The sequence below is a fragment of the Saccopteryx bilineata genome, chromosome 9, assembly GCF_036850765.1.
Source record: "Saccopteryx bilineata isolate mSacBil1 chromosome 9, mSacBil1_pri_phased_curated, whole genome shotgun sequence".
Lineage (NCBI taxonomy): Eukaryota > Metazoa > Chordata > Mammalia > Chiroptera > Emballonuridae > Saccopteryx > Saccopteryx bilineata.
In genome coordinates, this window is record NC_089498.1 from 41,533,403 (window position 1) to 41,547,895 (window position 14,493).

A 14,493-nucleotide genomic window follows, 5' to 3' on the forward strand; every position below is an offset into this window, starting at 1 on the left:
AAGAAAATAATAACATAGAAAGACGGCGACAGAGTAGGCGGACCTTCCAACTGCCACCTCCCAGGACCAAATTGGGTTACAAATTAATTTAAGAATAATCATCTTGAAAAACCAACTTTGGACTAAACTAAGATGAATCTATAACCAAGGATCACTGAAGAAGCCACACGGAGACTGGTAGGAAGGGCGGAGAAGCAAAAAGGGCTGCCTGGCTCCCAGGAGTGAGCGGTGGCCCAGAGAGACTCTCATGGCAGGGTGGGTTTGCCCTGAGAGGTGTGGGTCCTCAGCCTCAGGCCCAGAGCCACAGCCTAGAGCCCCAGAGCCTAGAAGAAGCGCCCAGATAGCATTTAGCTGTGAAAAGAGTTGGGTTTCTGTCTGTGGAGATACACTTCTTGGACGCAGACTCTGTTTAAAAGGGCCTGCACAGAAGACCTCATTCTCAACCACTTACCCAGGGCTCTGGCGAAAGAGATCTGAGAGGACTGCAGTTGCGTGAGGAGAGTGTAAAGTTGGAGGCCCAGGGAGAGACACTGTGGGAGGCGGCCACCAGAACCTCTGTGCTGAATCATTCTCCAGTACTGCAGTCGCCGTCTTTCTTGGGTGGAGCATCCCCTTTGTGAGGCGTTAGCCTGGGGAACAGCAGCTGGTCTGCCCTTGGGAGTCTCTTCTACCCCAGAGATGGTAAGGGGTCATTCTGAGAGGCCAGGAAGCAGGGGGTGCATCAGTGACTCAGTTTTCTGGTGTTGAGACCTGAGCTCTCCCTCACACTCTCCTGACTCTATGACTGGTGCTTCCACTTCACAAGAGACTCAGCTCAAACTGTCTGGAGAGGGGGCAGACCACACCTCTGGGTCTCAGAGGCCACAACCTACTGAGGTCTATGAAAAAAGTATAGACAGACTGATACTTGGGGCCAAGGGGCAGAGCCACACCCACCACCCTTCCTAATCGCTGAATTGCCACAGGCTCTAGACTCTAGCAAAGGTTTTTCAGAGGCTGAGCCCTACAGGCAGCCAGAAGACAGGCTCCAGGAGGCGAGACTCAGGGAAACTTGGCCATTTGAGCGGACTTTCCCCCAGGACCAGAGTGGGTAAAAGCCAGCCTAGGAGTATAGTTTGGTATTTCCACGTACACCTGGGCCCAGCAGAGGGAGCCACAAACTCTGAATTGCCTGTAGCTCCAAGAAGGTTGCTGAGGGCCAGTCACGGGCAGTGTCTCCCAATGGTCTGCAGTGGGTTTGCCTGAGAGGCCCAGTGCTGGCACATCCAGGGGTCAGCAGTGGAAAGCATTGGTTCAGGACCTAACAACCCTTACTAGAGTGGAATCCTAAGGAAAAGCTTCTCACACCAGGCCCAGTTTAGATGAGTTCTACTCTCTGTGATTAGCACCAGCAGAGAGGCTAATGTGCATTGGATAAGGTGGAGTTTCAGAGTGTGTCGACCTAAGTACTGGATATTCTGTCTGGCTAGGATAGATTCCACAGGGTGAAGGGAGAGAGGATTGGAGCATGGACATTTAATGTGTGGGTCCCTGTGAGTCTATTGTTGGATCTGGTCAAAAGGCGTAGCCTCCTTTGGGAGGGGCACAGTCGGCTCCAGGAGAGGACTCTCTCTCTCTGTTTTCTTTCCTAAGACAGGGGTCTCAACAGCTGAAAGAACTTCTGCAGGGGGGACTCTTGGCCATACTTGTTCTGAATCTGCTGCTCACCTTGTTGGAGAAAAATAAAATTTGAGTATCCTCAGAAGCTGAGGAATCCAGCTCTGGAGTAGGGGCCACATTTCCAATACTGAGTTCCTGACCAAGAGACTCTTGAAGTAGGGGTCCCACAAACGTTATATTCATAACCTCAGCTGCACTAACACACCAAGCTTTAATCTGTATAAGGGTTGGATGGGTGAGGCCAATCTGAGCCTACACTACAGTCTTACTACAGAAGACTCTGTGGGAAGACCAAGCAGCTGCAAGAGGAAGAGGAGCAGCTGAAAAGTAGAGACAAATTTTACAGAGCTTGGGGATATTACAAAGCTCTTGTCATCTCTAAGCAGAAGAAAGCTGATCCTTATACAAAGGTTGGCCCCTCCCACAGTACCCAGACACAGAAAACAGATACAAACAGCAAAAAGTGCAGTAGCTGCAGACTGGTAGCCCACAGCGGGGTACAAACAACAGCTGATGCCAACCCAGGAAGAACTAAAGCCAACACTACTGGTAGTGGGTGGCAGACAACACCAACCCTAGGCTCAACTACCTACACAAGCAGCACACCCAAAGGTGGAGTTTAGCAGGCATCAGACACTGTAGAGAATAAATACGCCCAACAGGACAGACATTGCACAGTGTGTAATACACATAATCAAGGTTGACCCTTAGAGCCAGCCAGCCTGAAGGAATCAACGTACCCAAGAAAAGACCAACTGCATATAATACTCACATACAACAAGAGGGAAAATAGTACCCTCAAGAAGCATTACTAGAACAAGGAAAACAAGTGGCCTGGAGGATAGTACCACCGAGCCCATCTTCTTCATAAAGACCACACAAAAATCTCAAAGTTAGATAGGGCTACCTAATACACAGTCAAAATGAACAGACAGAGAAATGCGAGCCAAATGAATCAACAAGAGAAATCCTTAGAAAAAGAACTGAATGAGCTGGAAGTAACCAAAATACCAGATGCAGAGTTTAAAACAATGATTTTTAAGATGCTCAAGGATCTTAGAGCAACAATGAATGGACATAATGAGCATCTAAATAAAGAGATAGCAAACATAAAAAAGGACATTGAAATTATAAAAAAGAACCAGTCAGAAGTGACAAATACAATATCAGAAATAAAGACTGTACTAGAGGAATTAACAGCAGGCTGGATGAAGCAGATAATTGAATCAGCGATGTAGAGGACAAGATAAACAAAAGCACAAAAGCAGAGCAGCAAAAAGAAAGAAGCTCAAAAAGTCTGAGGAAACTTTAAGAGAACTCTGGGACATGAATAGAAACACCATCCACATAATACGGGTTCTTGAAGGAGAAGAGAATGAACAGGAATAGAGAACCTGTTTGAAGAAATCATAGGTGAAAATTTCCCTAAACTGATGAAGGAAAAAAAAATCACACAAGTTCAAGAAGCACAGAGTTCCATTAAAGAAGAACCAAAGGAGGCCTACAGCAAGACATATCATAAATAAAGTATCAAAGTTAAGAGACAAAGAATATTAAAAGTTGCAAGAGAAAAGCAGTTAATAACCTAGAGTGGATCCCCCATAAGGATGACATCCAACTTCGCAACAGAAACATTTAAGGCTAGAATGGATTGGCAAGAAATATTTAAAGTGATGCAAAACAAGAACCTAGAACCAAGACTTCCTTATCCAGCAAGGCTATTGTTTAAAATTCAAGGAGAAATAAAAAGCCTCCTAGACAAAAAAACAACTCAAGGAATTCATTACAACTAAACCAGTACTGCAAGAAATGTTAAGAGACCTGCTGTAAAAAGAGCAAAGGATGCCTGACCAGGCGGTGGCGCAGTGGATAGAGCGTCGGACTGGGATGCAGAGGAACCAGGTTCGAGACCTGGAGGTTGCCAGCTTGAGCGCGGGCTCATCTGGTTTGAGCAAGTCCACCAGCTTGAACCCAAGGTCGCTGGCTCCAGCAAGGGGGTTACTCAGTCTGCTGAAGGCCCGCAGTCAAGGCACATATGAGAAAGCAATCAATGAACAACTAAGGTGTTGCAACACGCAATGAAAAACTAATGATGCTTCTCATCCTTCTCCATTCCTGTCTGTCTGTCCCTGTCTATCCTTCTCTCTGACTCACTCTCTGTCTCTGTAAAAAATTAATTAATTAATTAATTTTTAAAAAAGAGCAAAGGAAAAAATATCAAGAAAAAGTGGATTGTAGATTTAAAGAATAAAATGGCAATAAACAACTACATATCAATAATAACCTTGTAAATGGATTAAATGCTTCAATCAAAAGACATAGGGTAGCTGCGTAGATAAGAAGACAGGCCTGTACATATGCTGTCTACAAAAGACCCACCTCATAACAAAAGATACACATAGACTAAAAGTGAAGGAATGGAAATAAGTATTTCACGCAAATGGAAATGAAAAAACAGCTGGGGTATAATACTTATATCTGACAAAATAGACTTTGAAACAAAGGCTATAGTAAGGGATAAAGAAGATCACTACATAATGATAAAGGGATCAATGCAAGAGGAGAATATAACCATTGTAAATTTCTATGCGCCTAATGTAGCACTTAAATATATATATAAAGCAGATATTGCTGGCCGAGATAAAAAGGGCGAGGTCAACAGCTATACTATAATAGTAGTGGATTTTAATACCCCACTAACATCAAAGGATAGATCCTCCAGTTAAAAAATTAACAAAGAAACAGTGGCCTTAAATGACACACTAGATCAGCGGTTCTCAACCTGTGGGTTGCGACCCCGGCGGAGGTCGAATGACCACTAGATTTAATAGGTATCTTCAGAACATTTCACCCAAAGCAGCAGAATATACATTCTTCTCAAGTGCTCATGGTACATTCTCTAGGAGAGTCCACATGTTAGGACACAAAATGAGCCTCAATAAACTTAAGAAAACTGAAATCATATCAAATATCTTCTCTGCTCATGATGGCATGAAACTAGAAATCACTACAATAGAAAAACTGAAAAACATTCAAACACTTGGAGGCTAAATAGCATGTTGTTAAATAACAAATGGGTTAACAATGAGATCAAGGAAGAAATAAAAAATTTCCTTGAAAAAATTAAAATGAACATACAACACTCAAAATTTATGGGACACAACAAAAGCAGTCCTGAGAGGGAAGTTCATAGCATTACAGGCATACCTTAAGAAGCAAGAAAAAGCTCAAATAAACAACTTAACCCTGCATCTAGAAGAACTAGAAAAAAAAAAACACCAAATAAAACCCAGAGGAAGTAGAAGGAAAGAAATAACAAAGATAAGAGCGAAAATAAATTATCTAAAAGCTAAAAAAATAATACAGAAGATCAATGAAACCCAGAGCTATTTTTTTAAAGGTAAACAAGTTGATGAACCTTTAACCAGACTCATCAAGAAAAAAACAGAGGACTCAAATAAATAAAATTAAAAATGAAAGTGGAGAAGTAACAACTGACACTACAGAAATACAAAGGATTGTAAGAAAATACTATGAAGATCAGTATGCCAAAAAATAGGGCAATCTACATGAAAAGGATAAATTCCTAGAAACATATAATCTTCCAAAACTCAATCTGGAAGAATCAAAAACCTAAACAGACCTATTACAACAAATGAAATTGAAACAGTTATCAAAAAAATCCCAGCAAACAAAAGTCCTGGACCAGATGGCTTCATAGGCGAATTTTAACAAATGTTCAAAGAAGAACTAACACCTATCCTTCTCAAGCTATTTCAAAAACTTCAAGATGAGGGAAGATTTCCAAGCTCGTTTTATGAGGTGAGCATAATCCTCATTCCAAAACCAGGTAAAGATAGTACAAAGAATGAAAACAATAGGCCAATATCCCTGATGAACTTAGATAATAAAATTCACAACAAAATATTAGCAAAGTGGATCCAGCAATACATGAAAAAAATCATACATCATGATCAAGTGGGACTTATTCTAGGGAGGCAAGGCTGGTACAATATTTGCAAAGCAATCAATGAGATTCATCACATAAACAAAAGGAAGGAGAAAAATCACATGATAATATCAACAGACGCAGAAAAAGCATTTGATAAAATCCAGCACCCATTTATGATAAAAACTCTCAGCAAAGTGGGAATACAGGGAACATACCTCACCTCAACATGATAAAGGCCATCTATGACAAACCCATGGCCAATATCATACTCAATGGGAAAAAATTAAAAGCAATACCCTTAAGATCAGGAACAAGGCAGGGGTGCCCCCTTTCACCACTCTTATTCAACATAGTTCTGAAAGTCCTAACCACAGCAATCAGACCAGAAGAAACAAAAGGCATCGAAATTGGAAAAGAAGAAGTAAAACTATCATTATTTGCTGATGATATGATACTGTGCATAGAAAACCCTAAAGTCTCAGTCAAAAAACTACTGGACTTGATAAGTGAATTCAGTAAGGTGGCAAGATATAAAATTAATATTCAGAAATCAGTTGCATTTTTTTTTTTATAATTTTATTTATTTAATTTTAAATTTTTTTTTTTTTTTTTTTTTTTACAGAGACAGAGAGAGAGTCGGAGTGAGGGATAGACAGGGACAGACAGGAATAGAGAGATTGAGAAGCATCAATCATTAGTTTTTCGTTGCACATGGTGACATCTTAGTTGTTCATTGATTGCTTTCTCATATGTGCCTTGACCGCGGGCCTTCAGCAGACCGAGTAACCCCTTGCTCGAGCCAGAGACCTTGGGTCCAAGCTGGTGAGCTTTTTGCTCAAACCAGATGAGCCCATGCTCAAGCTGGCCACCTCGGGGTCTCGAACCTGGGTCCTCAGCACCCCAGTCTGACGCTCTATCCACTGTGCCACCGTCTGGTCAGGCCTCAGTTGCATTTTTATACAGCAACAATAAGCTGTCTGAAAAAATATTAAGGAAACAATCCCCTTCACTATTGCAACAAAAAAATAAAGTACCTAGGGGTAAATTTAACCAAGGACGTAAAGGACTTGTACTTGAAAAATTATAAAACATTGATAAAAGAAATCAAGGAAGATACAAACAAGTGGAAACATATACCATGTTTATGGATAGGAAGAATTATACATCATTAAAATGTCTGTATTACCTAAAGCAATCTATAAATTCAATGCAATTGCTATTACAATACCAATGGCATACTTCAAAGATATAGAACAAATATTCCAAAAATTTATATGAAACCAGAAAAGAACACAAATAGCCTCAGCAATCTTGAAAATGAAGAATAAAGTGGGAGGTATCATACTTCCTGATATCAAGTTATACTACAAGGCCATTGTACTCAAAACAGCTTGGTACTGGCATAAGAGCAGGCATATAGATCAATGAAACGGAACAGAGAGGCCCTGGCCAGTTGGCTCAGCGGTAGAGCGTTGGCCTGGCCTGCGGGGGACCCGGGTTCGATTCCTGGCCAGGACACATAGGAGAAGCGCCCATTTGCTTCTCCACCCCCACCCCCTCCTTCCTCTCTGTCTCTCTCTTCCCCTCCCGCAGCCAAGGCTCCATTGGAGCAAAAATGGCCCAGGCGCTGGGGATGGCTCCTTGGCCTCTGCCCCAGGCGCTAGAGTGGCTCTGGTCCCCGCAGAGCAACGCCCCGGAGGGGCAGAGCATCACCCCCTGGTGGGAAGAGCTTTGCCCCTGGTGGGCGTGCCGGGTGGATCCCCCACGGGCGCATGTGGGAGTCTATCTCTCCCGGTTTCCAGCTTCAGAAAAATACAAAAAAAAAAAGAAAAAAGAAACAGAACAGAGAACCCAGAAATAAACCCACACCTTTATGGACAACTGATATTTGACAAAGGAGGTAAGAACATGCAGGGGTCTTCAAACTTTTTATAAAAACTGCCCACTCTTGCAGTGCTGGTCAACCTGGTCCCTACCGTGCAACCAAACAGCGCTGCGATTGGCCCACCATGAAAGCTGGACCGCCCACTAGTGGGCGGTAGGGACCAGGTTGACCAGCACTGCAAAAGTGAGCGGTTTTTATAAAGTTTGACGACCCCTGCCGGAACCTCTTCAACAAATGGTGTTGGGAAAATTGGACAGCTACCTCTAAAGAAATGAAACTAGACCACCAACTTACACCATTCACAAAAATAAACTCAAAATGGATAAAAGACTTAAATGTAAGTCACAATACCATAAACATCTTGGAAGAAAACATAGGCAGTAAACTCTCCAGTATCTCTTGTAGCAATATTTTTGCTGATTTTTCTCCATGGGCAAGTAAAATAAAGGACAAGATGAACAAATGCGACTATATCAAACTGAAAAACAGGACACCAGGAACAAAATAAAAAGACAACCCACACAATGGGAGAACATATTCGCTAACACGTCTGATAAGGGGTTAATAACCAAAATTTATAAAGAACTTCTAAAACCCTACACCAGGAATGTAAACAATCCAATTAAAAGATGGGCAAAAGAAATGAATAGATACTTCTCCAAAGAGGACATAAAAATGGCCAATAGGCATATGAAAAAATGTGCAACATCACTAATCATCAGAGAAATGCAAATCAAAACTACAATGAGATATCACCTCACATCTGTTAGATTGGCTATTATCAACAAGACAGGTGTTGGAGAGGCTGTGGAGAAAAGGGATCGCTCATTCACTGCTGGTAGGAATGCAAATTAGTACAACCATTATGGAAGAAAGTATGTTGTTCCTCAAAAAATTAAGAATAGAACTACCATATGACTCAGCAATACCTCTACTGGGTATCTACCCCCAAAACTCAAAAACATTAGTACGTAAAAACACATGCAGCCCCATGCTCACTGCAGCATTGTTCAGTGGCCAAGACATGGAAACAACCAAAGTGTCCCTCAACAGAGGATTGGATAAAGAAGATATGATACATATATACAATGGAATACTACTCAGCCATAAGAAATGATGCCATATTGTCATTAACCACAACATGAATGGACCTTGAGAACATTTTACTGAGTGAATTAAGTAAATCAAAAAAAGCTAAGAACTGTATGATTTCACACTTAGGTGGGATATAAAATTGAGACTCACAGACATAGATAAAAGTCAAGTGGTTACCAGGGGAGGTGAATGTGGGGAAAGGGGTGAGGGAAGGATGTAAAGAGGGAGAAATATAAGATGACAGAAAATGATTTCACTTTAGGTTATAGGTAGACAACAAAATCAACAGTTCAAATGCTATAGAAATGTTTTCCTGAAAGCTATATACTCTTATTGATCAATGTTACCCTATTAAATTTAATTTTCTAAACAAAATAAAAAATCCCCCCCAAAATAAGGACATACTGTCAATTATTTACTATATGCAACCACAAAAATGATTCTCATAGACATACTGATGATCAAAAAGCAGAGAGACACAATCTGACTTTGGGTAATGGGTATGCAACATAACTGAATGACAAGACAACCTGGACATGTTTTCTTTGAATATATGTACCCTGATTTATTGATGTCACCCCATTAAAATTAATAAAAATTTTTTTAAAAAGCAGAGAGACAGAATATACAGTGGGGTTCCATTTACATTAATTCTAGAATAGTCAAAACTAATCTACGGTGACAACCTAAATATTGGTTACCTTTCTAGGAGGAAGCATCAAAAGCCTCCTGAATTGCTGGAAGTACTCTGCATGTTGACCTGGGTGGTGGTTACTTGGGCTTATATCTATGTAAAAATTCGTCAGGCTGAACTCTTTAAGATACATGAATACTGCTGTATGGAAGAAAAATAATAAAAGAAATAGAGTTGAGTGGGTGCTCTCCCTCTTGGGAGCACGTCCAAGCCTTTTCTTCCCCCTCCTCTTTGCCCAGGTGTCTTGCTGTTGCCTTTCCCTCCTCTATGCTTCAAGGCTCTTTACTCCTGTAATTGTTTCCCGAGCCCACACAACCCAACTGGCTCACTTCCATTACCTTCATAATGTTAAAAAAAACTTTTTAATTTGAAGAAGAAAAAAAAAAAAGTAGAGCAGAGCTAAGGAAGTCAAATGTAGGCAACTTTTCCAAGAATAAGACAACTCCTCCAAGAGTTTGATTGTACAAATATATTAGTCAACATTTACAAACTGCCACAGAACCAGGACTGTTTTGTGTTTTATTTTCCCCAATTAAGCACCCTGAGCATGTGTTTCTAAGGTTGAATAGAGGGAAATATAAAAGAAACAAAATAAGTGAGAAAGCAAGGTCCCTGAGAAGGCAGGAGATGTGAGTTAGTCTCTGGTACAAGAAGTAGCCACAGAACAGGACAAGATTTCTTCCAGAGGTAAGAAAGGGAGCTACAGGTACGAGACAGACAGATGAATCTGTAAGGCTCAGCAGCAAGAGCAGGAGGACATGAAGTAGGCTGTATGCTGAGACATCACTGGCTCAGGAATGGTCAGTGTTTGGGTCAATGGGTGAGTGGGTGAGGGAGCTGGTGCAGGAGACAGGGCTGACCAGAAACAAACAGATGTGAGCTGACCAGTTAACGGTGTGCTGGGATCATTCCAGCACAAGGTGATGAGGGCTTACACTAGGATATTAGTGGAGGTGATGGATTCACCTGATGGGAAAAACATAAAATAAGCACGATGAGGATGGCTGGAGGTTGGTTGGAGGCAGAGTGCTATGGGTTTGTACAAGGTTGTTTTCCCTTCTCAGCTGTCTGAGCGACAGAGCCAATCAGTGAGAATGTGGAGGACGAAGCGGTGGGCAAGATTGTGATTTCCTTCTAGGCACGAAGAATCTGATGGAACACGGGGCATGTAAAGAGACTCAGCCGGGCTGAGGAGGACTGGCTGGAGAGTCACCGGCAGCCTGAGCAGGACAAGGCAGGAGAGGGGCGTGAGCATGGCTCTGCAGTGGCGCCAATCAACACACTCAGTGACTCCAATTTCCTCAGCGGCCCAGATGTGGGGCAGACAAATCCAAAGGTCACCTTGAGGTTTTCCAGTAAAGGAGGGACAGGACACCAACAGAGCCGGGGAGTGCTTCTGCCTGACAAATGGGAGGATGAATGAATGCATGGAGACGGTGGGAACAGATTACAGGCAGATACAGTAAGATAGGCCTTCTTTCTTCTGAGTCCAGAAGGACGTGAGACATTATGCATTGTGACTGATATCAGTTGAATGATCCCAATAGCTGACTTTTATTGAGATCCTAACTAAAGCTTAGGCATGATGTTAAGCAGTTTCATGCATGGAATGATTACGCCTTCAAACAACCCACAAGTAAGAAATTATTACCAGTTTCACTTTCAAGAGTAGGCTGAGTCAACCAAACCCATCTGCTCTTCCCCGTGGGCATGCAGCTAAACTTCAGTTCCTGCTGCATCCAAAGAGGTGGCCAACTGCTGAGTTCGGATACAGAATGTGAGGGGAAGTAATGTGTGTGTGTGCAACTGGGTGTGACTCTACCGTTCTCTCACTTGCCCTTTGCAGCAGAATGATTCCAGGGTAACCATAAAGGCCACATACAGGTGACAAAAGGCACATGGGTCTCTGAATAACTGTGATATGGACTCACATGCTGACCCACATGAACCTTGTCATAAGCGAAAAAATATGTTTCATATGTTGAGCCACTGATATTTTGGAGGTTATCTGTTACTGCAGTGAGCATTAACTTAGCCTAACTTAGCTATTCAAGGCACAACAAAACCATGTCACTTCCCTATTGTCACAGGGCTGGTGGGGGGGCAGAGGCAGGTTTTAAGACCAAGCAATTGGAGCCCAGAGCCTTACCCTAACCTAACAAAACAGATTCTTCACCTGGTGGCAAGAAAGAATGTGTTGAGGTGGGAGGACAGAGGGACATCAAAACACTCAAATGCCCAAGAAGGCCACAAGAAGCTTCCCCCGGAATTCCAGGGGCAGTGGTCCCCTCATAGTCTGCCTTGACACCCGCTGCCTAAATCCTGGCCGCCCACCTAGACAGGCACCTTGGGAAAGGCCTCTCTTCACCATCTGTAACTCCCACCTGTGCTCTGCTAGGCAAACCAGTTCCGATTTGGGAACTGGATATCCTGTTTGTGGAGAAAGAAATAAGGTATGCATATTTTAGCAAAGTCAAAAAGAAATGTCTCAACAGTGTCTGGGGCTTCAGGATGGAGAAGAGACCTCGAAATGTGGCTGCTCTTGTCAAGTTGATCTGTAACCTGGCAATCAAGGCCAAGAATGTCATCACTGGGTTGTAAACACTGAGTAATGTAGTGAAGGTCGTCTCTGCCTAACCACCTCCCTTACCACCATCCTAGAGAACCCCCCAAACTATTCAGATATAGTCACAGGGCCCATGGGCACCAGTGCTCACAGAACATTATGACCATTGCCATTAACTTTCTTTTTTTAAACACTGACCCACTTTTTATTTAATTTTTTAATACATGCCTTCAAAAAGGGAATTTTGTGTCAAACTGAGAAATAGAAAAACCAGTTTCATTTGCCACAAACGTAAAGTTACTATAAGAAAATCAAAGCACTATTAACTCACATTGCCTGCTCAGGGCTGTGAGTCTGAGACTGTCTCCACTATTGAAGAAGAAAATTACCAATAGTCAAAGGGGCATTAAGAAAGGCTTAGCACAGCCTGACCAGGCGGTAGTGCAGTGGATAGAGCATCGGACTGAGATGCGGAGGACCCAGGTTTGAGACCCCGAGGTCGCCAGCTTGAGCGCAGGCTTCTCTGGTTTGAGCAAAACTCACCAGCTTGGACCCAAGGTCGCTGGCTCCAGCAAGGGGTTACTCGGTCTGCTGAAGGCCCGCGGTCAAAGTACGTATGAGAAAGCAATCAATGAACAACTAAGGTGTCGCAACGCGCAACAAAAAACTAATGATTGGTGCTTCTCATCTCTCTCCTCTCTCCGTTCCTGTCTGTCTGTCCCTGTCTGTCCCTCTCTCTGACTCTCTCTCTGTCTCTGTAAAAAAAGAAAAAGAAAGAGAAAGGCTCAGCACAAAACAGATACTTTCTCCCTGAACAGTCAGCAAGCAGGAAAAAAAGAGAAAAAAGAATAGCTTTCTCTGATTGCCCATCAACGCCATTTCTTGTGTTTGTATCCCCAATGACCTCCCACACAAAAAGATGATCGTGGCCAAGACTTCAGGATACAAGGGATGAGCGGGTAGGCATCAGGGGTCAAAGAGGTCTTTTAAATGAATTGTGTTGTTTAGAACAATAGCCAGTAGGACTCATACCTCCTGGTGTCCTACCTGGTTCACTCATTTTTGAACAACATCCCACTACCCATGGGTCCTGCTGACTGGGCGCTGAACCAAGTAAGCTTGGCTACTCAGCTCCCATCTCATGGAAATCTGGAGAAGGGACAGACTAAGGTCGGCCTGTGCCAAGCACCGGGATGAGAGGGTAAAAAGAAGTGTGGGCTCAGGACATCTGTGCAGAGACAGCGAAGTGGAGAGAAGACAGAAATGGGAGGGGGGGGACACAACAAACCCAAAGAAGAAGAGACAAGGAATTGGGGGCTTCTCAGAGTGAGGAGAGGAATGGCCGCTTCCAGCTATCAACTCTCTGTGGCAGAAAAAGCCAATCTGCTGAGAATGGCACAACAAGACCCACAAAGAAACGTATCGATCAGAAGACTTCAGGGCCAAAATCTAATCAGGATTTCTTCCATTTCCTGACTTTAGCCTCTCATGATACCCAGCTACACATCTTGCCCTTGGATATTAAAAGAAACCCAAATTTCCTCTTTCAGAGACTTCTCCTTTAGTATCTGAGCCATTTTGAAGGGAACTACACTTCTTGTTTAGAATTCCCGTAGGAAATACGGGGAGACAGGCAAGAGAAGGTGAAAACAACACACATTGGGGCTATGAGAGGGATAGAAGGCATCCTATAGAAATCTTCTGAACATAAGGTGGAATGAAGGAGGCTGTAGGTCCCCACAGAAAGGCGCAGTGAGGCCTTACCTAGCGAGATCAGGAGCGTACAGATCTCCAGCATCACTTCCATGTATAGGGTCCTCTGGGCAAGGTCCAACTGCTCCCACTCGTCCTGGGTAAAGGTCACTGCCACATCCTCCAAGGCAACTGATGCCTGTAAAGTCAAACGGAGGTAGCTTCATTAGCCCAGAGCCAGTCAAATGAGATTAGAGCCCGACGGCCAGTTGTTGGTAAAGAAACACAGAGCCCCAAAACCAGTATCACTGAGCACTTCCTGGCAGCCTAGCTCTATTCCAGGATCCAAGGAGTCAGACACTGCTGTCGGACAGAACGTGACTGTGTTAAGAGACAAAAGCTTTCTATGGTGGAACCATTCACAAAAGACACAAGACAATGGCAAGGCCCTGTGGCCTGAGAGGCAGACAGCAAGCACTTTGGGAATGAAGAGGAACAGGGAGGACATGACAATGATGAAAGCACCAGTCATGACAAAAGCAGGAACAGTTGAGCCTCGCTGGTCATTACCATGTGCCTGCGCCATGTTGAAGCTGCACATGTCATATTCTAGCAATTACACATTGCAGCTCTGGAGCTAGATTCTGACTTTGAAGACAGCCTACTGGAAATAACACTTGCCTGCTCTATAATCTGGAGGAACATCAACTTATTTCTCTGAGCCCCGATTTCCACATCAGTACAGTAGTAGTTCCCCCTTCACTAGGTGGTTATGAGAATTACAGAAAAATGTTCATGAAGCAAACCTTGGCGTGCCTAGTACATGTTAGTGCTCAACGTGCTTTTCCTACTTTCATTACTCCACCCACAGCTATGAGGTAAACAACATCATCATTATGGCCAGGCAGTGAGGCTCAGGCAGCTCTAGCAAGTCACCCAGAGTTACATGC

General features: G+C 43.2%; 1 protein-coding gene across 3 annotated transcripts in view; it reads right to left on the reverse strand.

Annotated features, from left to right (window-relative positions):
• ZNF599 (zinc finger protein 599) overlaps nucleotides 1–14,493 on the reverse strand; it is a 48,994-nt gene that overhangs the window by 29,468 nt on the left and 5,033 nt on the right. For all 3 annotated transcript variants that reach the window (XR_010727076.1, XR_010727077.1, XM_066242830.1), the window contains exon 2: nucleotides 13,616–13,742. Coding sequence is in view for 1 of the 3 variants with exons in the window: in XM_066242830.1 (XP_066098927.1) it covers nucleotides 13,616–13,742 (127 nt within the window). In the remaining 2 variants the exon portion in view is untranslated. The remainder of the gene's footprint in view (nucleotides 1–13,615; nucleotides 13,743–14,493) is intronic.